Source organism: Odontesthes bonariensis, chromosome 5 (assembly GCF_027942865.1).
Source record: "Odontesthes bonariensis isolate fOdoBon6 chromosome 5, fOdoBon6.hap1, whole genome shotgun sequence".
NCBI lineage: Eukaryota > Metazoa > Chordata > Actinopteri > Atheriniformes > Atherinopsidae > Odontesthes > Odontesthes bonariensis.
The window spans coordinates 37,955,387-37,979,633 of record NC_134510.1 but is presented as its reverse complement, the minus strand read 5'-3'; the positions used below and the strand labels follow the sequence as shown (position 1 = coordinate 37,979,633).

Below are 24,247 nucleotides of genomic sequence, written 5' to 3'. Positions count from 1 at the left end.
AACGGCAGTTTCAAGCTAGCTACAACGAGGGTAGGTTCACTTCCTGTTTTCAAAACAAAAGCACCAATTGTATGGTAATGGCTTTCCCTATGATAAAAGGCAACGGGTATTTTATTTTGTGAAAATAACAGGAAGTGCGTTGCTCACTGCGGCTAGCTTTAGTAGCGCCGAATTCATGGGAACAAAATTGTAAATAGCCGGTATTTTGTCAGGTTTTCAACACGTTGGGGATCTAAACGACTACTTTCTAGCCTGAAAATGTTTCAAATGTTGCTAAAGTTTACAGAGTTTAGAGTTTAAGGGAAATCAGCTTCAGGCCGGCTGATATCGGCTCGGGCAGGAGAGAAATGCATTGTGGGTAAACGCTCTGCATACTGTCTGATCGATCAGTATGCAGTATGTAGTATGTAGTATGCAGTATGCGGTTTGGAACACAGTCACGGTCTGTTCCTGCTGTGAAAGGGCTGACTGCACAGAGGAAGCTAACCTCGGCTGCAGTCACTCCAGATCTGACGATCTGCCACCTTCCTGCAGGCCGGTGCTGACACGCTGATCCTGTCGAGCATGTTAACCACACTGTCCCTCAACTCAAATCTGTTGACAGTAGGTCTAAGTGGTGCGTTTACATAAAACAACAGCCATTCTTGTGGTGTAACTTCAAGTGAAGAGACTCTGTGAGCAAAGCTTGAAGCTGGCCTTGAGAAGAGAGGTGGATTAAAAAGTATAAAGGTGAGCCTCTGAGTGCTGCTTCCTTATTTCTGGGCTTTTGAGAGCCGACAGCTGAATAAGTTTGTGTTGTTGTGTGTCAGCTGCTGCTGACCGAGGAGAAGACGCACCGTCTAAATGTTCTCTGGGCTTTAGGTTGTTATTTCTGCCTCTTCTGGGCTTTCCTTTCATCGTTTGTGGTCAATGTTGAAAATAACAAGCAGTGGACGAAACGGATAGATTTAAACTTTCACTAACACAATGATACTCACTATTTTTTTCACAAGAGCCACATTGGCAGCAAAATCAAGGGAAGAGCCACTTTTAGGACAACATACTAAGTTCCCCTTTTGCAAATATGCATTTCTACATATAAAACATCCCACAAAAAAAGAAACAACACAGAACCAAAGTCATCTGTAAACATCTGTTAATTTTAAATTCAGACCACATTCACCTTTATACTGGGATGAGCGGAAGCTGGCGTGCATGTCCTCGACTTTCTTCATGTTGTATTTGTAGTTTGTTGTTGTAATCATAGTGAGACATTCAGGATGAGCATGGTTTTTGTGCTGGTTTTTGCCCTTTTTTAATTAAAAACCGATCCTTTGTGCCTGCATCTCGCGCTGGCTAAAGGAGCTAGCGTGCTCTGCGGTCAATGTGACGGTGGTTTAAGCGGGCTGCGTTGCCAGGTTTAACAGAGCCCCCTTTAGGAAACACCATTAAGCCTTAATTGGATAGTTCGCCTCTTTTGACATGAAGCTGTATGACATCCCATATCAGCAACATCATTTCTGAACATCTTCTTACTCCCTGCTGCGTCCTGTGAGCAGAGTTCCAGCCTCGTTTTGGTGTTGATGAAGGTAGTCCGGCTAGTTGGCTGGGGTTTAAAAAATAAAGCGTTTTGCTTCTCAAAACAATATGCGTTCAACAGAGTAATACATTTGCATCACAAAATGGTTCTCCAGGAAAAAGTCAGACCTCACAATCTCTTGGCCCTATTTTCTCTCCCTTCGTATCACTGCCTGCTGTGTAGACCGTGCTGAAATCAATGGAGTCCTACACTTGGGTCAAGTACAGCTTCTAGTTTTCCCTCCATCTCTCACCATGCAGCTTGGTAGCATCAGAAGTTTATTTAGGTTTGCCTGCAGCTGAATGAACCGGTTCCAATCTTCAGGGTTTTCCAAAGTAGAGCCACAGAAGACGTTACACAGGCTGAGCAAAGACCTCAGCATGCATGTTGGTAATGTGTCTGTTTGGGAAAAGTAATGATGTGGTTTGTAACGATTGTGCTCGACGTGGATCAGAGGGACAGCTGGATGTCATGGTGTCAGTGGGGGATCGTGCACAGCCAACATGATGCGTCTGTACATCTTTTCAGGATAAACCACTTCATTAACACTAAACTATGCAGCTCATTCAGGTGCTTTATGCTATGATATCGTTAAGCATCTAATTCAGTTTTTATAATTTCACAGCGAAACTCTAAGAAATAACAAGACAAACCTGCTCAAACACTGTTTAAAACCTTTAAAATACTTTCATTTACTATTGTTTTTTTTAGATATACAAATACATCTAATCTTCTGTCTGTCACAGTTTTACCACTTAAAGGGACAGTTCGCCTCTTTTGACTTGAAGCTGTATAACATCCCATATCAGCAACATCATTTATGAACATCTTCTTACCCCCTGCTGCGTCCTTTGAGCAGAGTTCCAGCCTCGTTTTGGTGTTGATGAAGGTAGTCCGGCTAGCTGCTCGGTCTGCACTTCGGTCTGCTCGGTCTGCACAGCAGGCAGTGATACAAAGGGAGAGAAAATAGTGCCAAGAGATTGTGAGGTCTGACTTTTTCCTGGAGAACGATTTTGTGATGCAAATGTATTACTCTGTTGAACGCATATTGTTTTGAGAAGCAAAACGCTTTATTTTTTAAACCCCAGCCAACTAGCCGGACTACCTTCATCAACACCAAAACGAGGCTGGAACTCAGCTCACAGGACGCAGCAGGGGGTAAGAAGATGTTCAGAAATGATGCTGCTGATATGGGATGTCATACAGCTTCATGTCAAAAGAGGCGAACTGTCCCTTTAATTAATACTTAATAAAAATACTTAATACTGTGCAGTATTTGCTGTGTGCTATTTGAATAAAATTTATTGTTATTGTTACCATATTGTCATAAGCTACTATGCGAGTGCGAGCCACCAATTAAAGCTGGAGGAGCCGCATAATGAGTATCTCTATTCTAAAATGTAAAAATGGAAACGAAGCACTTAGATAGTAGAAGGCAAACGGTCGGCACCTGTTCACACTGAGCAGCTCTGACAGTAATCACTGAAGAGGTTCTGAAGATGCTTTAACTCGAAGAAGGAAACCGTACATCCAGCCGGAGCCCGGCGTGGAGGGAAGCAACAGAGAGGAGTTATGACAACTTCCTGCTCAAATAGCAGCAGGACTGAGCCGGCCCTCTGAATCAGACTGTAGAGTCTGATGGTGAAGGCGACCCTCGGGCATTAGCTCCAGCAGGCACTGACCAGCACAGATTTATCCGCAGCATGGTGCCACAGACGCTGAAGGACTGGAGCCGACTGAAGCCGACTGCCCCTGCATGAGTCCAGCCGCTCTTTGTGCAACAGCAGATTTAATCTCAAGCGTTTGCATTTCTTCAGGAGAGATGATTGGGTTCAGCTGCAGGGACTGAGTGTGAGGATCTGCTGCATGCTTGTTGTTTACATCAAGGAAAATAGTTCATTTCAGAGAGACTGACGGTGGCTCCTGAGGTGATGACATTCTGAAAGAGGAGAGGCTTGTGGTTGTTTTTTAAGGGATTATATGTGCTTAAAGGGATAGTTTGCCTCTTTTGGCTCCCAAGGTGGCACTTTAGCACGCTTTTTGGCTCCCAAGGGGGCACTTTAGCACGCTTTTTGGCTCCCAAGGGGCACTTTAGCACACGTGCAGAGCGAGCAGTCCCCTGCTTCCGAGCAGCAAACACCGTAACAGGCGCGGCTGTCGGCAGGCGGCAGCAGGCAGTGATACGAAGGGAGAGAAAATAGGGCCAAGAGATTGTGAGGTCTGACTTTTTCCTGGAGAACCATTTTGTGATGCAAATGTATTACTCTTTTGAACGCATATTGTTCTGAGAAGCAAAACGCTTTATTTTTTAAACCCCAGCCAACTAGCCGGACTACCTTCATCAACACCAAAACGAGGCTGGAACTCTGCTCACAGGACGCAGCAGGGGGTAAGAAGATGTTCATAAATGATGTTGCTGATATGGGATGTTACACAGCTTCATGTCAAAAGAGGCGAACTATCCCTTTAAGTGGTAAAACTGTGACAGAGAGAAGATTAGATGTATTCTTATATCTACAAAAACATTAGTAAATGAAAGTATTTTAAAGGTTTTAAACAGTGTTTGAGCACCTTTGTCAAATATTTCTTAGAGTTTCGCTGTGAAATTATAAAAACTGAATTAGATGCTTAACGATATCATAGCATAAAGCACCTGAATGAGCTGCATAGTTTAGTGTTAATGAAGTGGTTTATCCTGAGAAGATGTACAGACGCATATGTTGGCTGTGCACGATCCCCCACTGACACCATGACATCCAGCTGTCCCTCTGATCCACGTCGAGCACAATCGTTACAAACCACATCATTACTTTTCCCAAACAGACACATTACCAACATGCATGCTGAGGTCTTTGCTCAGCCTGTGTTACGTCTTCTGTGGCTCTACTTTGGAAAACCCTGAAGATTGGAACCGGTTCATTCAGCTGCAGGCAAACCTAAATAAACTTCTGATGCTACCAAGCTGCATGGTGAGAGATGGAGGGAAAACTAGAAGCTGTACTTGACCCCAATTGATTTTCAGCATTCTTATTTTAACCTCATATCATTTTTGAAATAGTAGCCAAACTAATTGTACTGCTCCTGGAGATAATTTCCCTGATGAAATGAGCTTCCATCTGGACAGTGAGTTAGGATTTTTCCTTAGTTTCCCATTAAAGTTGGGAAACCATCTAATTAGCCTTATCGAATGTTATCACGTTACAACTGCACCGTTGGATCCATCTATCTTAAAGTCGTCTGTATCATTTTGCACCTAATTCTCCCAAATTGAACCTGACTAAACTGGTACATTTGGAAACTTTGGGATCTTCACAACAACTCAAAACAAAGTTGTTGTGTTAGATAGATAGATAGATAGATAGATAGATAGATAGATAGATAGATAGATAGATAGATAGATACTTTACTCATCCCAATTTGGGAAATTATTGTGTTGCGACAGCGTACAGTATCAAAGATATGTAAACAATTAAAGGAAAAACAAGCAAATAGAATAAAAATAGAGAATAAACATTAGCTATATACAAATCTACAGCATGAAGAGTATGGTAAATAATAGGGTAGGGCTAGGGTAATAATAATGAACAATATTTGGCTTTTCTCACCGATCCACTGATAAACTGGGGAAATGATCAACTCCCTTAAAGGAGAAGTTCTTTTTTTTTTTTTTTTAAACCTGGACCTTATTTCTGGCATAAAACACGTTCATCTGCTCATCGATAACAGTTTGGTGAAAGTCGGCGTCCTTCGGAAGATATTTAGATCACTGGAGATCGGCGTATATCCATATAACGGGAGAGAACAGGGCAGAGACAATACAGCCTCTAAATAAGGCATTATCTGTCTTTATTTCACCAATACTTTCAATGACTGGATGAACGCGTACTATTGCACTGTTAGCTCAGAGCTGCCGTGTTGTTGTTATCGGGGGGCTTATAGGAAGCTTTCTACACGCGTCTACTGGGATGACATCATCAATGCGCGCCGCTGCAGCTCAGCTCATTCACTCCGTGCTCTGTGACGGTCGGCTAACTTCACACAGAGTTTGCTGCTGCTAGCTTTGTGCAACATGGCGGGATATTTATCAGATTTTGACGACGTGGACGATGACTTTGGCTGTGTTTGAAACCGCATACTACTCCTACTAACTTTTTGAGTTAGTATGCGAGTTTGAGTAAGCGAGAAGTTCCCGGATGCATACTAGATTCTCCGAAATGTTGAGTATGCATCATGAGGTTACTACTCATACTCAAACTACCCAAGATGCAACGTAACGTGACGTCGCCGATCGTCATTTCCTGTCAAAACGGCAGTTTCAAGCTAGCTACCACGAGGGTAGGTTCACTTCCTGTTTTCAAAACAAAAGCACCAATTGTATGGTAATGGCTTTCCCTATGATAAAAGGCAACGGGTATTTTATTTTGTGAAAATAACCGGAAGTGCGTTGCTCACTGCGGCTAGCTTTAGTAGTGCCGAATTCATGGGAACAAAATTGTAAACAGCCGGTATTTTGTCAGGTTTTCAACACGTTGGGGATCTAAACGACTACTTTCTCACCTGAAAATGTTTCAAATGTTGCTAAAGTTTACAGAGTTTAGAGCTTAAGAGATCAGTATGCAGTATAGAAGTATGCGGTTTCGAACACAGCCTCTGAGTACGATGGACATCCTTACCGGAGTGAATGAGCTGTGCTGCAGCGGCGCGCGTTGATGACATCATCCCAGTAGACGTGTGTAGAAAGCTTCCTTTAAGCCCCCCGATAGCCCCCAATAACAACAACACGGCAGCTCTGAGCTAACAGTGCAATAGTACGTGTTCATTCATTCATTGGTCTTAAAGTATTGGTGAAATAAAGACAGATAATGCCTTATTTAGAGGCTGTATTGTCTGTTCTCTCCCGTTATATGGATATACGCCGATCTCCAGGGATCTAAATATCTTCCGAAGGACGCCGACTTTCACTAAACTGTTATTGGTGAGTAGACGAACATGTTCTATGCCAGAAATAAGGTCTAGGTTTAATAAAAACAAGGAACTTCCCCTTTAACTTTGAACTTACTCATTCTTTCCTGAGGTAAAACACAAAAATAAAAATCCGGCTGATCCGGCTTCTCTTTGTCCTATAGTGACCTGCAAGAATCTAACACTGAAAACACAAACAGCCAGATGGTGCCAAAACCAGCTAGTTTTACAAATTATATCATTTCACATTTTCAAGCTGAGTCGCTCCCTCCTTTTCAAGGTCACCTCGTTCCTCTTTGAGAGCACATGGATAAAAAAAAAAGCCCTCATTTTTAAAATGAGCAGTTAACATCTGTTTTCAGTGGCTGTGAGTAAACAAAGCATTCAATCTGAGCCATTCCTACTCTGAGAGGCAGCAGAAAGACAAAAAACCCCCCAGAAAATCAGAGAAATAAAACCTTCATTTCTGACAGTTTCAAAAGGGATACGCTGCAAAGCACAAATAAACATGCCTGCGCCTCCAGACGACCCTGCAGGAAGCTGCTGCACTTGGATTACTTCTACACGAGTCCATGTGCAAGCTTTTTCCTGTCATTCGGGCTTGAAGCAGCTGTGCATCATGACAAGGCAACAAATACATTCTGTGTAACCTCATCTGTTATAGTAAAATTATCTTTAAAATCATATCCACTTTTTAATAGGGCTGGGCAAGTTAACTCGTTATTATCGCGTTAACGCATTAATTATTTAACGCCGATAAATATTTTATTGCGCATTATTTTTTAATTAAAAGAAAATAATAATAATTTAAATTAAAAACAAAACATTTTTTCAGGGCTTTTGTGCCTTTAAAGGAGAATTCCGGCATTTTTACAAACATATCCCATCTTTTGGAGACCAAGGAAAGTTGGCCAAAGGGAAAAACGCGAGAAATTTTCATGCCCGCTGCGCAAAGTTGTCCGATTGTGCTGATTTCCATGAAAGCGGGCTCTATCGGGCACTCTTTTAACCTTTCCTGAGGCTCTTAACGTGTATCAAAATACTTTTTACCGAATTGGCCGTGGTGTCAGTAGCAATACAATTCAACCCAGGGGCTAACCATACCATTAGCTAGCACAGACATTATACATTTTGAGATTTCAAAAACAGCGCACTTACCTTTCTCAGCTTCCGTGTTCCACAGGCGTGCGCACAAATTAATCGATCGCCAAAGTCATACACTATAGTATTCCAAAGTACTGTCTTCCTCTGTGGTCAGTGCAATACAATGTTCACATCTGCACCACCATGTCTTCCCAATGCGTGACCGAGCAGCAGCTCCCGTTTCTGGATCATCGGTTTGAGCCATCCTGTGCCAACAACTCTTCATCAGTGTATTCTGGTTCAAAAAGATAACCCCGACCATCAAACTCGTCAAACTCTTCCATTCCAACATCAGAATCTGACGAACTATCCATCTCGAAATTGCTTCCAATAAAATCCCGAGGGTTCTTATTTCCTGCAGCTGAATAATGGGCGAAGGTGCGCTCCTTCCAGCAGTCATGTGACACATCATGACATCACGGCGAAAATGGGTGTTGAAACGAGTCAGTTGTTCGATAGGAAACAATAACAAACATGGCAATGTGTAGTTCGGTTCCCGAGGGTCGTTTTTGGTGGACAAAAAGACAATTTTGGAATACTATAGTGTATGACTTTGGCGATCAATTAATTTGTGCGCACGCCTGTGGAACACGGAAGCTGAGAAAGGTAAGTGCGCTGTTTTTGAAATCTCCAAATGTATAATGTCTGTGCTAGCTAATGGTATGGTTAGCCCCTGGGTTGAATTGTATTGCTACTGACACCACGGCCAATTCGGTAAAAAGTATTTTGATACACGTTAAGAGCCTCAGGAAAGGTTAAAAGCTTGCCCGATAGAGCCCGCTTTCATGAAAATCAGCGCAATCGGACAACTTTGCGCAGCGGGCATGAAAATTTCTCGCGTTTTTCCCTTTGGCCAACTTTCCTGGGTCTCCAAAAGATGGGATATGTTTGTAAAAAAGCCGGAATTCTCCTTTAATGGATAGGAAAGTTCAGAGAGACAGGAAGCAGGGGGCAGAGAGAGGGGGAACAACACGCAGCACAGGGCCGTCCGATGCGGGACTCGAACCGGGGCCAGCTGCAGCAAGGGCCCCACCCCTGTTTTATTATTTATTTTATTATTGTAAAAGTCTGTTGCTCACAGGCTTTTATTTTGTAAAAGTCTGTTGCTGTCTGCTGTGGAACAGGAAAAGAAAGTAATCGGCGGATCCACCAAACATGGAGAAGGGTACGGAACTTTTACTCGGCCATTTTCATTTTAAAGTTCTTCCAGACGGCGGAGTCGACAGAACCAAAGTCATCTGTAAACACTGCCAAGTTGAATTGTCTTCTCAGCGTAGTAGTTCCAGTCTAAAATATCACTTAAAGGCAAAACACACAACTGATAGCAGCAAGTCATTCAAGGAAACAGACAGTGGAGCGAGGCTTCTACATAAAAACTACAGAAAGATGCTGATGTTAAAAGTGTGTTTGCACAACAAATGTTATGGCACTTTCATTCATATGGCAGCACATTTAAAATAAAACTAAATGCTAAAAGCTATACACTACTTTTGAATTCATTTTTGGATTTTGCGTACAAATGCGATTAATCGCGATTAATCAGGGAAATCATGTGATTAATCAGATTAAACATTTTAATCGTTGCCCAGCCCTAGTTTTTAACTTTAACGACGGAAATATAAATAATGTAAATCGACTCTCTTTAAACCTAAATTAGAGAAGCTGATGCAGGTTCAAAGACCTTTAGAAGCTCAGATGTCGGCCTGCATGCTCGAGCGAAACAGGAAAACACGGAGACACGGTGACACCAGATGAAACTGGAGTATAAAGACTCAACTCTGGCTTATTTCCTTCCTCTCACCAGCATGCAAAAATGTAATTACGACTGTGACAGCGCATCAGTTCGGGACATATTGCTCTAAAGTGTTTTTTTTTCCCTAGAGGAGGGTTATTGTTCCCTCCGTATGGCTCCAGAGTTTACTGCTCTGACACAAAAAGAAGAGGATCTGGAAGTTAAAAAAACATGGAGGAGGACGCATCAATCACAGCCATAAATAACGACCGACTCTCCCTGCTTCCTCCACAGATCCGCAGTGTGCAAATCCTGCCTGTGGATTATGAGATAGAGTACATCTGCAGAGGAAACCGGGTGATCGTGGGACCCAAGGTCAGGAAGTGTTTACCCAACGGCACATGGACGGACATGACACAGCACAGCCGATGCCGTAAGTCCTTTCTTTTTCATCCTGCTCCATAACTCTTCACTTATTCTTCTCTTTTCCAGTCAAATCTCTGAGTTTAAAGATAACTTTCACTGAAGTCTGGTCTGATTAAGCTTAGTCACAAGTTTTCGTTTTTCATTTCATCTTATTTCTGACCCTGGGCCTCTTCAGATCCAGGCTAAAAACCTACTTATTTAGGATGGCTTTTAATACCCAGTAGTATGATGACAGTTTTATCTTATTTGATTTTGTTGTATTTTATTGCTTTCACTGTTCTTTTATTGTTTTTACTTATTCTTCTCTTTATTTATTTCCTGCTGTAAAGCACTTTGGTACCTGCTAAGGATTGTCTGTGAAGGGCTGTATAAATAAAGTACATTTACATTTACAAGCTGTTTTGATTGAACTTCACCACCTCCCCAGGTTGCATGGACTCAGGGAAAAGTGTCAAGTAACGTGCATAGTTAACCGTCACACATCTTACTCTGATATGGAAGCCCACGGTAAAGAGATGCAGTCTAAGGGCCTGGTTACATGGAAACGTTTTTCACTATAACCGATATTTTTTCTTATCGTTTGGCTGTCGCGGCCATATGGAGCCGGCGTTCTGAGTACCCCAAAACGATATTTTTGGAGAATGGGTTCCAGAGTGGGAAGATCTAGGAACACCGCCGTACGCGTTTCCATTGTTACAGCCAGAACGGATTTGTTTACATCTGCGTCACAGCCACATGGCCAACGCCAGTGACGTATACACATACGTCAGTGACCAGAACAAAAAGCAGCTTTGCGCGCATCATCCATTCAATGTAACTCCACCTCATCGTCGGTCCAGACGAGAGAGTCGTTTCTTCTTGCAGACGTGGACATTTTCCTTCTTGTTGTTGTTGTCGTTTGAGCTTCACGTGAGCTTCGCGCTGGTAGAAGTAGGGGCGTACACGCCCCCGCATTGCTTCTTCTATTGTTCTGGTGTAACCGGTGGGGGTGGCTTACAGCGCACATAGAGGTGTGGCGTGTGTACTGCATCATTTTCAGCAAGCGTGGCGTTTCCATGAGGACCTGATATTTTTACAGAAGCTTTCCTGTGTGGTCGCAATAATTTTCGTACTCGGTTTAAAAAAAAAACCCTCGTTTCATTTTCGTGTAGCCTTACACACTAAGAAACTGGAAGCTGAACAGCAGATCGTTATCACCTCTGACAGCAGCGGACCTGGCTAGATTTACGTCCTGGGCGAACCATCCCCACAAAAAAGAATTACCCCGCCACCAACACAACAACATATTATATTATTTGTATTGTTTTATTATATATAATCTTAAATACAAAAATATACCACATGTAGCTTACAAAATGCCATGTCAGTGTATATTAGAAGTTATTTAAGTTATTTAATTTAGCATATAGCTCATAACAACACAAATAATCCACAGTCAGGACTTGTTGTTGTGTTGCAAACCAGACCAGGTTGCCTTTGGGTGAAATTAGTTGCATGACATGATGCCTGAATTCTAATTCTAGTTCAGCAAAACTAAAAATCAAACACAGTCGTGGCTAATAGCAACATGTTAGCAAGAGGCTAACAGTTAGCCTATAGCCTACGTCACTCAGGTAACTGATAGAAATCTGCATCCCTTTATCTTTTGCCCGTTTCTCCTCCTCCTCTTCTTCTTCTCTTTCTAAACTGGGCACCTGATGGCTTCTTTGGTCTTTCCCCATGATGATGATCCATGATGACTCCACATTATTACTTTTGCTTTTCCCATTAACGCCGTCCGTTCACCCGTCAATCAGCCGGAGTCACGTGACATAAACAAATTCACGTGGATGGCTGCACAGATTTTTATTTTATTTTATTTTTACATTTTTCACATAACCCAGTTAATTACATGAAGGTATTTGGGTCTATGTTCATTTTAGGAATGAAATACAGTTTATTTGGATTGGAAGCAGTTTGTAGTAGTCTAGAAAACTTTTTTCATATAGAGTGCGCCCTGGGCGGACGCCCACATTGCCCATAGCAAAAACCGGCCCTGACCTCTGGGCGTTTCAGTGTGCAGCGTTCAGACTGCTAAATAAGATGCGTAGAACTGTGTGAAAGTAAGAGATGAGTTCTCATTCCCCTGAAAGTGAGCCGAGGGGTCGCCCGACACATCAAACGCTGCATTTACAGGGGTCCTTTCATGTATTTCACAGCCAGGGGCGTCCATGGGTAGGTTGGGGGAGGGGATTAGGACACACTTCATTAACTGTCCAGCTCAGCCGCACTCCAGAATGTCTGAGCATCTACATTCATGCACAGCCCAAAAGGTTTTCTGGCACGTATTCTGTATACGTACAGCAGATTCTGCTCGTTGTTTTCTACAGTACGTGTGACGGCTGCTCCCAGATTTATGTTTAGATTTGTAATTTTAACCATGTTGATCAATCCAAAGAGACGTCGGTGTGTAAAACTGAAAGGCAAATATTGGGTCGGATGGAAATTGAACTCCTCTTCCAGATTTTTTCCAAGAGTTTTTGGGCGTTTTAGAAGAAAAAAGCACCAGAAAATGGTTGGGGTTAAAATCAATGGTGTCCATGATAAGAAAAATGGATAGTTAGATATTTACCAGTATCTAAATGGTTTAGGCTTCCACATTTTGCTCTCAATGGGTCGCAATTCCCGTCAAATCATGTTTCTCAAGTCTAGAGATACGTCACAATCTTATAATTTCTAACCATGGACTGTGATACTATTGGAAATGTGGCCAAATGGACCAACAGAATTATTAGATTTGTAATTTTAACCATGTTGATCAATCCAAAGAGACGTCGGTGTGTAAAACTGAAAGGCAAATATTGGGTCGGATGGAAATTGAACTTCCCTTCCACCTTTTTGTGGAAGTTTTTGGGCATTTTAGAAGAAAAAAGCATCAGTGTCTGTCACCAGAAAATGGTTGGGGTTAAAATCAATGGTGTCCATGATAAGAAAAATGGATAGTTAGATATTTACCAATGTCTAAATGGTTTAGGCTTCCACATTTTGCTCTCAATGGATCGCAATTCCCGTCAAGTCATGTTTCTCGAGTCACAATCTATTGGAAATGTGGCCAAATTGACCAACAGAATCATTAGATTTGTGTCAACCTTAAAAATACTCTGCATATAACTGTACAAATTAACTTTATTTCAGCTCTGTTTCTGGTCTCTGGCATCTCCTGATGGAAAAACTTGATCAGCAGCTTGATTAATCACTCTTTTTTTGGTTTATCAGACAGACTTTGCCTCAACTCGGATTCATTTCTGTTGTCTATTCTCACCTCATTTTAAGTTTAACCAACACAGCTATTTTGCTCGAGTTTGAGCAGATGAGTGGAGCAAAGCAAAAACAGTTAATATATTCCCTTATTTAGCCGATGAGCATCCAAAATGAAAAAAACAAGCGCGAATCAATGAGTCCATTTACAGGCGCAGTGGAGTGGAGGTAAGGTTACTGATCAATGGGGCCGTTTGATTAGACTGCTGCACTTGTTCCAGGATATATGCAGGGAAATCGATTGCTTGGCCAAAGTATGTCCTATTCTGCTGTGATGAGTGGCCATATCTGGTTCACCTGATCCCCCACGGACAAAAACAACCGACTAACTGTTTATCGAGCAACAAACGGGCACCAAGTCGATCTATACGGGTCATTCGTGCTGCACACTTCATTCTTTGTTTTTGTTTTTTTAACAATATGTTTATTGATATTTGAAATTTTACCCCCCCCCCCCCCCCCCCCAATAAAATTTAAGGTTTAAAAAGAAAACAAAAAGAAAACAAAAGGGGTACACGACATAGATATACTTGCAGGATAAGTTATGCAGTAGCCTGTACATAATGAAAGACTTTGAGTGGCTTGGTCTAATCATGGCCATCACAATTAAAAGAAGTGCTATTTTGAAAAAAGGCCACAAAGCTTCCCCAGCATTTATCAAAAAGCAGAGTTTTTTTTCCTGAGATTAAACATAATCTTTCCTATGGAAGCTCGCCACTTAATGAAAATAAATTTAGAAATACTATCTCATTATTATGAGATACTTAGTCGAAATTATGAGATACTAAGTCGAAATTATGAGAAACCATCTCATAATTATGAGATACTAATTCATAATAATGAGATACTAATTTAAAATTATGAGATATATATCCAGAGATAATGACAAAATTATCTCGTTATCACTAGAAAACGGATGAAATAAAATGTATGGCCGTTTAGGGCTTCCGTACGAAAGAGGATCTCAATTGTTCAAAGGATTTCAAATGATTGTGCTCATACAGATGTCCAAATGTACATATACCTCTATCATACCAGTCCACACTTCGGACTTCTGCTGTTATTTTCCAGTCAATGTCCAGGAAGCACGCGCTAAACAACCGGGGCAGTTTGAGCCTCAGGTAGGAGTAATTCCACTTCCAAATGCATCATCCGGGAGTCTTTCAGTCCAACTTTTTTACTGACAACTTCCCGCTCTGGCTGAAAATGACACCGAGAGCTCCGACTGAAGCAAATCCAATCAAACCTTGCGAGACAACCTCTTTTTGTGACCACCTGGTGAATATTTACGGCAGTTTTCCATCCCTTTGACCTCAGCTCCTGAGGGAAATATCTGGCACCGCCGTCTTTGCTTGGAACAGAGCAATGAGTGTTTACAGATTTCTGTCCATAAATAGCCTAAATAAGTGGAGAATGAGAGCAGGAGAGTAAAGCTCACTGGCCGGAGAGTGAAACAAAAGAGCTGAAACTCGCTGCATAGCTCCGTAAATCCACGAGGCAGCAGCAGCTTCAGGTGACATTTGTTCCCTCCTGCATGCTCTTACTGTATCTAAATAGTTTTTATAGAAATATTGATTCAATCAGCTGGAATTGAACCGTCTGTCTCGTCAAAAATGGATTAAAATCAAATTAGTAGACAAAAATGATGCTAGCTGGAGTAACACTATGATTAGGTGCAAATTAAAAGCACTGGCTGGGGGGCAATTATCTACTCCACATGCCCTCATGTCGTGAATTCATTAAAGCAGATTTTTTAAACAGAACAGGGGTACGTTCTGATATAACTGCTGCTTTCTGCTGGGCTCCTCAGATCTTTGCACATACCTATAAAGGGAAACTTGCAACACCTTGACTGTGAACATTCTGGGGGAAGTGTTGAGTTTCATTCAGGATTCCTGAGCAACGTCTGAGGAAACGGGCATTTGTTACGTGCTTATGGACACGACGGACGAGGCTGTTGCAAATAAATCTGATCTAACACGGTCATCCGATGCCAAACCCCATTCTTAGTGTTGGAACGCAGCCGTGTTATACGACCTATTGTTTTTATGCGATGACACTCGAGCCTTTGGCTGATGGAGGCTGTGAGATGTAACTCAAAGCGCTGAGAAAAGGGCCGGGCTCGGATTGCTCTGTTACACATACTGGCAGCAGATTCCAAAAGGTCCTGAAATGAGCTAAAAAATCCAATCTCAGATGAACAACCCCTATTACAAAAAAGCAGGGATGCTGTATACATAACAACTAGGGCTGGGTGAGTTAACTCGTTATTATCGCGTAAACTCGTTAATTATTTAACGCAGATACATATTTTATTTAAATTTATTGTAATTTTATTATTATTATTATTTATTTATTTTTTTTAATTAATTAATTTTTTTAATGACTTTTTTTTTTTAAATTTAAATTTAAAAAAAATAAAATAAAAAATTTGGCCGAAAGAGGGGGAACAACACGCAGCACAGGGCCGTCCGATGCGGAACTCAAACCGGGGCCAGCTGCAGCGAGGACTATAGCCTCTGTACATGGGGCGCCTGCTCAACCCACTACGCCACGGACCACCCCTGTTTTATTATTTATTTTATTTTGTAAAAGTCTGTTGCTCACAGGCTTTTATTTTTTAAAAGTCTGCTGCTGTCTGCTGTGGAACAGGAAAAGAAAGTAATCGGCGGATCCACCAAACATGGAGAAGGGTACGGAACTTTTACTCGGCCATTTTCATGTTAAAGTTCTTCCAGACGGCGGAGTCGACAGAACCAAAGTCATCTGTAAACACTGCCAAGTTGAATTGTCTTCTCAGCGTAGTAGTTCCAGTCTAAAATATCACTTAAAGGCAAAACACACAACTGATAGCAGCAAGTCATTCAAGGAAACAGACAGTGGAGCGAGGCTTCTACATAAAAACTACAGAAAGATGCTGATGTTAAAAGTGTGTTTGCACAACAAATGTTATGGCACTTTCATTCATATGGTAGCACATTTAAAATAAAGCTAAATGCTAAAAGCTATACACTACTTTTGGATTCATTTTTGGATTCTGCGTACAAATGTGATTAATCGTGATTAATCAGGGAAATCATGTGATTAATTAGATTAAACATTTTAATCGTTGCCCAGCCCTAATAACAACAAATATCACAAAGCAATATTTCCCTGTGTCCCTGTGAATTACCTTCGCTTTTTATTACATGAACCTTACCATCGAAGGGCGGGTGTACTTTTCTTTTCCAGTTCACTGCACACAAACTGTATATACAGCACAGTTTCTGGCTATAGAGCGAGCACTGCCTGAAACGGGCTGTAATAATCAAGTTAATCAAGTGTATGTTTAAGTTTGGGTTGCTGTCTCAGAGCATTGACCAGTCAGTGTAAAGTATGGCTCATGGGTCAGTTATATGCAGAGGTGGGTAGAGCAGCCAAAAATTGTACTCAAGTAAAAGTAAAAAGTAGTCATCCAAATGATTACTTGAGTAAGAGTAAAAAAGTGCTCGGTGAAAAAACTACTCAAGTACTGAGTAACTGTTGAGTAACGTCTGATTTATTTGTTAACACAAGCATTCAATCAGACAGACAAAAATACTAAATAATCATCTTTAGGCAAATTAGAGTTCATCCAATTGATCAAATAAATTAAAATTAATTAATTAATTACAAAATAGCTTAAATTAAAATAATCCAGGTAAATTCAAGAACTTCAATAAAAAATAAAAGGGACTTAGGAAATGTTTAAAACATATGTAACCCATATGTAACCTAAAAAACAAACATTCACCTATCCATGGGGGAAAAACGAGTTTAGGAAACTTAGCGCTACATGTTTCCTCAAGTTAGATGTTGAGTTTCTGCTGAAATGTGCGTTTGTTTTGGTTGACACAGAAGACACATAATGTAGCTGCTGTTTCTCCCTCTTTGTAAGGTAAACATGCTTTCAGTATGAGGCCTCGTCTGCGTCTTCATTTCCCACCGTTGGTTCTGACATTTTTCATCTGTTTCTTTGTTTGTTTGCTACGACTGCTAATGCTAAAGCTAACCCGTCCCGCCGCTGAGATTGAGTACGGTCATGTGACCAGACTGCACGGCTGCGTCTGATTGGTGGAACACAGTCAGGTGGTAGAGCCTTTGGCGGAAGTCTCTCTCTCTGTCAGAATAAAACATTAAAATGAGGCGTACGCGGGGGGATAAAAATAATGAGGCGTAGAATACCAAAGAGGTAAGAAGAAAAGTAACCAGCTCATTGTAGCCTAATGTAGCGGAGTAAGAGGACAGCTTCTGCTGCACACATCTACTCAAGTTAAAGTAAAAAGTATAGAGATTTAAAACTACTCCTAGAAGTTTAATTATTTCAAAAACTTACTCAAGTAAATGTAACTCGTTACTACCCACCTCTGGTTATATGGCATCTCTCCGCTTTCAGTAAATATTCTCAGATATTTTTTATTCAGCATTTTCGGTCTCGATGTTATTTGAACTCTTGTGACATTTCCAATAAGCCGACAGACTCCAGTTTGTACCTTTGCTCTCTCGTTTTCCAACCACTTAACACTGATAGACTTTATCTTTCCCAAGAGAAGCAGAACTTTTGTTTTCTCCGGCTTATGTAAGAGCACAAGCTGCAACGTGCAGATTGGAGTTTCAGTTTTGTGCACACATGCTGGAAGGAAGATTCAGCAAACTCGTTGTTTTCCAGAGCTCAGTCACATTTTGTCAGGCAATCAGACCAAAAACACAAAGGCTCCGGCTGATTTATTTCTCACTCCGGCTAACCTAATCATCCTCAGGTTCTGTTAAAGTATTTGAGTTTCCGTCGCATGTAGGGGGAATTGCCAGGTATGCACTCATCTTAAGCCAGAAAATCGCATGTGAAAATATGCAAAATTTCAAAGAGGCAAAGCTGCTCAGAGGGGGGAAAAATAATCTCACAGGTTGAATTCATTTCAAGCTCAGACTCCGGCTTAGGTGAAGCATTTTCCCGTTAGCTCATTTATATTCAGGTTTCACCGACAGTACAGCTGTAGGCCAACAGAAAAAGATGGTCCCAGCAGCAGCAATAACCAACTGGAAGAGATGGGGGGGCTGCAGTCTGTGATTGCTTCTGGTGTCAGCCCTGAAATCATGAATAACAAAAAACTATTCTTAACTGTTTGATATCCACAGGAGCTGATTAAACCTGTAAGTTTTGGGTTTACTGCGGCAATAGTTGCTCCTGTTTGTAAAACTGAGCCATCCGTGCTCACATTGTTAAGCTGTGGTGATGTGGTTTCAAATAAAAGCTCCAACACTCTGGTGAGGACAGATCTTCCCTGATCCGAGGTGCACGTCGGGCCTCAGTAAATACGGAGTCGACGGGCGTGCCGGTGCATCCAAATCACCGGACCGCTGTAGGATGATACAGCAGCGAGACGCCAGGTCTCCGTTTCAGCTTGCTTTGAAAGAATTCAAACCAGATTTAAATTGTGTTGATAGGCCAAGTAAAACCAGACTCCTGATCACGCTTTTTCATAAATATTGTCCTCAAGAAACGGTAAAATAGGCTTTTCTAAGGAAAGTGCTCACTATGGTCAGAAAATCCTATTTTTTCCGACTCGGATTTGATGCTTTTTGTGTGATTTCAGGTCCAACGAGTAGCTCTTATAAAATCCTGATCTTTAGAACCACAGTAACTTAAAGACGGCGTCTGTGCGGTGAATTCGGCTGTATTTACAGGCACCGTGGTCTTCCACGGAGGAAGTTAAAGCAGCAGAATGCCTGGAAGGTTTACTGCGCTCGCACCCCCTCCTTGTGGCCCAATTGTTGAAAAAAGCGTGCTAAAGTGCCCCCTTGGGAGCCAAAACTCGCTAGAATGTACTATTGGGAGCCAAAAAGCGTGCTAAAGTGCCCTCTTGGGAACCAAAAAGCGTGCTAAAGTGCCCTCTTGGGAGCCAAAAAGCGTGCTAAAGTGCCCCCTTGGGAACCAAAAAGCGTGCTAAAGTGCCCCCTTAGGAGCCAAAACTCGCTAGAATGTACTATTGGGAGCCAAAAGGTGTGCTAAAGTGCCCTCTTGGGAACCAAAAAGCGTGCTAAAGTGCCCTCTTGGGAACCAAAAAGCGTGCTAAAGTGCCCCCTTTGGAGCCAAAAAGCGTGCTAAAGTGCCCCCTTTGGAGCCAAAAAGCGTGCTAAAGTGCCCCCTTGGGAACCAAAAAGCGTGCTTAAGTGCCCCCTTGGGAACTAAAAAGCGTGCTAAAGCGCCCCCTTTGGAGCCAAAAAGCGTGCTAAAGTGCCCCCTTGGGAGCCAAAACTTGCTAGAATTTCCTATTGGGAGCCAAAAAGTGTGCTTAAGTGCCCCCTTGGGAACTAAAAAGCGTGCTAAAGTGCCTCATTTGGAGCCAAAAAGCGTGCTAAAGTGCCCCCTTGGGAACTAAAAAGCATGCTAAAGGGCCCCCTTGGGAACCAAAAAGCATGCTAAAGTGCCCCCTTGGGAGCCAAAAAGCGTGCTAAAGTGCCCCTTGGGAGCCAAAAAGCATGCTAAAGTGCCCCCTTGGGAACCAAAAAGCGTGCTAAAGTGCCCCCTTGGGAACTAAAAAGCGTGCTAAAGCGCCCCCTTTGGAGCCAAAAAGCGTGCTAAAGTGCCCCCTTGGGAGCCAAAACTCGCTAGAATTTCCTAATGGGAGTCAAAAAGCGTGCTAAAGTGCCCCCTTTGGAGCCAAAAAGCGTGCTAAAGTGCCCCCTTGGGAACCAAAAAGCGTGCTTAAGTGCCCCCTTGGGAACTAAAAAGCGTGCTAAAGCGCCCCCTTTGGAGCCAAAAAGCGTGCTAAAGTGCCCCCTTGGGAGCCAAAACTCGCTAGAATTTCCTATTGGGAGCCAAAAGGTGTGCTAAAGTGCCCTCTTGGGAACCAAAAAGTGTGCTAAAAGTGCCCTCTTGGGAGCCAAAAAGTGTGCTTAAGTGCCCCCTTGGGAACTAAAAAGCGTGCTAAAGTGCCTCATTTGGAGCCAAAAAGCGTGCTAAAGGGCCCCCTTGGGAGCCAAAAAGCATGCTAAAGTGCCCCTTGGGAGCCAAAAAGCGTGCTAAAGTGCCCCCTTTGGAGCCAAAAAGCATGCTAAAGTGCCCCTTGGGAGCCAAAAAGCGTGCTAAAGTGCCCTCTTGGTAACCAAAAAGCGTGCTAAAGTGCCCCCTTGGGAGCCAAAAAGCGTGCTAAAGCGCCCCCTTTGGAGCCAAAAAGCGTGCTAAAGTGCCCCCTTGGGAACTAAAAAGCGTGTTAAAGTGCCCCCTTGGGAGCCAAAAAGCATGTTAAAGTGCCCCCTTGGTAACCAAAAAGCTTGCTAAAGTGCCCTGCTGGTTGGTCCACAGCGTTGCAGCATCAGACATGCTTTTGGATAGGTGTAACCGTAGCTCGTCTCAACTGAGCAAAGACTTGTCAGCTTCTTGAATTAAGTTCTGAATGCTTTTGGTTGTAATGTAGCTGCCGGTTAACTCATATCATCCATTATAATCTACCCCCTTGTGTTACCCAAATTGTTTGGGCAGGTTGGCTATCCCGAGTCTGTGATCTACCTTGGACTAATGTAATCAGGTTAAAAAGTTGTGTTTAAACATGCCTAAACCATCTGTTAAACCCACAGGGACCCATAGCAGCTCCACATGTAGCATGTTAGCATGTTTCCCTCAGTCTACACACCGACGTGGGAAGGTTCTCCACTAGAGCCCAGCTGCCTCTGAGAAATGTTTGTGAGAAATGACCTCTTGTGTTTCTCCTGGTTCCAGTGCTGCTGTGCCCGCGGGTGTGGACATCTCTGGAAAACGGCAGGGTGACGGCGAAGCCTCCGGGGCCCCCGGTGGAAGGTACCGTGCTCCATTACAGCTGCCATGCTGGCTTCATCCTGGAGGGGAGAAACATCAGCCATTGCACCAAGCTGGGCAAGTGGGATGCGCCTAAACCCACCTGCTTATGTGAGTTTGTCAGATTGTACATCCTGCTGGCTTTTACAGGGGAATGAGATGAATTATGTGGTGCGGTGGCAGTGAACCACAACATTTAACCACCTAATGTTTTCTGACGTCCTGCCTATTCCTGCTGTGAGCAGGTGAAAACATATCAGCCAAGTTCTCTGGTTCCATTCTCCAAACTAGGAAAACTCGATGCTTATCTTACTGATAGGCCAAAAAACCCTGAATAATTCCAATATTACTCTCGCCCAATGACAGCTGGGATAGGCTCCAGCCTCTAAATTGGATTAAACGGGTACAGAACATGGATGGATGCACAATATTATGACGCCATATGTAAAGTAAATCTGTGTTTTTTTTAGGGCTGGGCGAGTTAACTCGTTATTATCGCGTTAACTCATTAATTATTTAACGCCGATAAATATTTTATCGCACATTAACGCAGGTTTTATTATTTTTTTATTATTGTAGAAGTCGTTTGCTCACAGGCTTTTATTTTGTAAAAGTCTGTAGCTCACAGGCTTTTATTTTGTAAAGTCTGCTGCTGTCTGCTGTGGAACAGGAAAAGAAAGTAATCGGCGGATCCACCAAACATGGAGAAGGGTACGGAACTTTTACTCGGCCATTTTCATTTTAAAGTTCTTCCAGACGGCGGAGTCGACAGAACCAAAGTCATCTGTAAACACAGCCAAGTTGAATTGTCTTCTCAGCGTAGTAGTTCCAGTCTAAAATATCACTTAAAGGCAAAACACACAACTGATAGCAGCAAGTCATTCAAGGAAACAGACAGTGGAGCGAGGCTTCTACATAAAAACTACAGAAAGATGCTGATGTTAAAAGTGTGTTTGCACAACAAATGTTATGGCACTTTCATTCATATGGCAGCACATTTAAAATAAAGCTAAAAGCTAAAAGCTATACACTACTTTTGGATTCATTTTTGGATTTTGCGTACAAATGCGATTAATCAGGGAAATCATGTGATTTAATTAGATTTACTTGTTGCCCAGCCCTATTTTTTTTTGTCATGTTGAATTGATCGAAACACCGTTCTAACATTTCATCTCTCAGCTCACCTAATTTTCCAGCTTGCCTCTCAATAATGGGGGAAATTAGGCCTTAAAGATGGCAGATAATTACAAACACCTGCTCTCCAGCATGGTTACCAGGCAATAAAAGATCCATCCAATCGGCCGGTGTGTGGTTGGCGCAGGGCGGTATCATGGAACCAGGACAGGAGAGGACCCTGATGTACAGGGGGCCTCACGACACACTGGCTCAACCGTCCGTGAACAGATTACGAGCGTGTGAGCGGATGTCGGCGGTTTCATTGACAACCAGCCATGTTCTCAGTTACAGCAGATGGCGCGTCCACTATCTGGAACCATTTGTTCACATTTGTGCAAATAAATGAGGATTTATGGAAAAAAAAAAAAAGATGTGAAGGAAACAAGGCTGCCAACTGGTTATTAGACGAGTTGGCATAGCAACCGGTAAAGTTGCTATGGGAATGGGAGCATTAAAAGAGATGAAAGGGGAATTATCAGGACACTTGGAAATGGGCATCTGAAAGTGGGCTGGTTATTGCGTAATCCTCCAAAAATCTAGAAGATTTATAAATGCTTTTTTGACTTTAATATGTGTAATTAAAAATCAGAGACTTTATTGGAAACACTTTATTGTGTGATCTCCCTTCGTAAAAGATTTAAATGTGTTTCTGCTGGATGCACCAAAGCAGTTACGTAACGGGAGCCTGGCAGGCGTCGCTGCTTCCGTCACCGAGTGACTCTGATGGCGCGACGCTGCCATCTGCTGGTCAAACTGCTGAAAGTTTGATCAATAAATGGGAGGAAAATGCATTCGATCTACTGTTAATATTCACAGCTTCTCTTCTTTTTTTCTGTTTCCGCACCCAAGATGACAGAAACTACACAGGTAAGAACTTTTCATGCTTTTTCTTATGTTTTAAACAAATTGTTTTGTTTGTTTTATTCAGTCACACAGTAAACAATAAATGTGTCCGGTACAATCGTAGCATTTTTTTAAGTGGCTGAAGTGTAATGCTTATATTTAAGCCTGTCCTGTTGAACAAAATTAAGCTACCCATCAATCTATAATTTTTACAAATACTAAAGTAAGAAGAAAAATAATAGTAAAAAGAGAAAAAACACAAAAAAACAGAATTGCATCCAATAAAGTAAAAAAATAAAAATAGAAGAATAATGACACAAAATCATAAATAAACACAAAATCCTTCACAAATTATAAATACTTGTAGCCCTCAAAAATTGCTTTAGAAACCATCCTTTTGAAAACCAAAAATGTTCTACAATTTCTTACACTTATATTAGCATCATTCCATAATTATTATTTAATTAAATAAAAAGGTAAATAAAAAGAAATGACCAGCTAAAAGAACATATTACAGTAATATGTTAATATGTTGAAGAGCTTTCACACTCCAGGCACTTTTACTTCTTTAGAGCTCGAGTTGTTGGGATTTTTTTGATTTCTTCATCAGACATAATTGGCTTTTTCCCTTCTCCCGACCCTGTTCTTCTTCATGTAGCATGTGTATTTCCTGTTTATTTATAATACTTCTGTATTGTATGTGCGGAGGCATAAAGACTGACGGGAGTTACGCAACCTCATGAAACCAGGAGCAGAATTGGGGGTCTCGCTGTTTACCTGGAACTGAAATATCTAAATAATTCGGTGCCCGGGTGAGAAGTTTGTACGTTTTGAGCCTTTTTTAAATTGAATTTTGGACGTTTTAAACTCTATCCCCAAAACGTCCAAAATTAAATTAAAAAAGGCTAAAAATATACAAACTTCTCACCCGGGCACCAAATTATTTAGATATTTCAGTTAGAGTTTAAGCAGGTGGCTAAAAGTGACCTTTTATCCAACAACTTTAACCGAAAAAGTGCTTGACACAACACACGATAACACGTTTCTAACGGATGTTAAAGAGGATTGTCCAATGTCACTGCACAGATGAACCAAAATGAACCATTTTATGGGAATGCCATACAAAGAAAGACGTTTTTTTAAAACCATTATTTCATTTTATCCGTTTGTGTTACACCTTTACAAGCTTCCAGAATATAATACGGTTTAATGAACAGTCCTTTTAACCGGGGGGGGGAGGAACAGGAAAGTTGCATAGTTAAAGACGGGAGGTTCAGAAACTGGCAGGTAAGTGGGA

General features: G+C 41.9%; 1 protein-coding gene across 3 annotated transcripts in view; it reads left to right on the top strand.

The window, feature by feature from the left end:
• gabbr1a (gamma-aminobutyric acid (GABA) B receptor, 1a) overlaps positions 1-24,247 on the top strand; it is a 180,949-nt gene that overhangs the window by 11,593 nt on the left and 145,109 nt on the right. For all 3 annotated transcript variants that reach the window (XM_075466322.1, XM_075466321.1, XM_075466323.1), the window contains exons 4-6: positions 9,690-9,828; positions 20,857-21,042; positions 22,957-22,974. In XM_075466322.1, the coding sequence (XP_075322437.1) occupies positions 9,690-9,828; positions 20,857-21,042; positions 22,957-22,974 (343 nt within the window). The remainder of the gene's footprint in view (positions 1-9,689; positions 9,829-20,856; positions 21,043-22,956; positions 22,975-24,247) is intronic.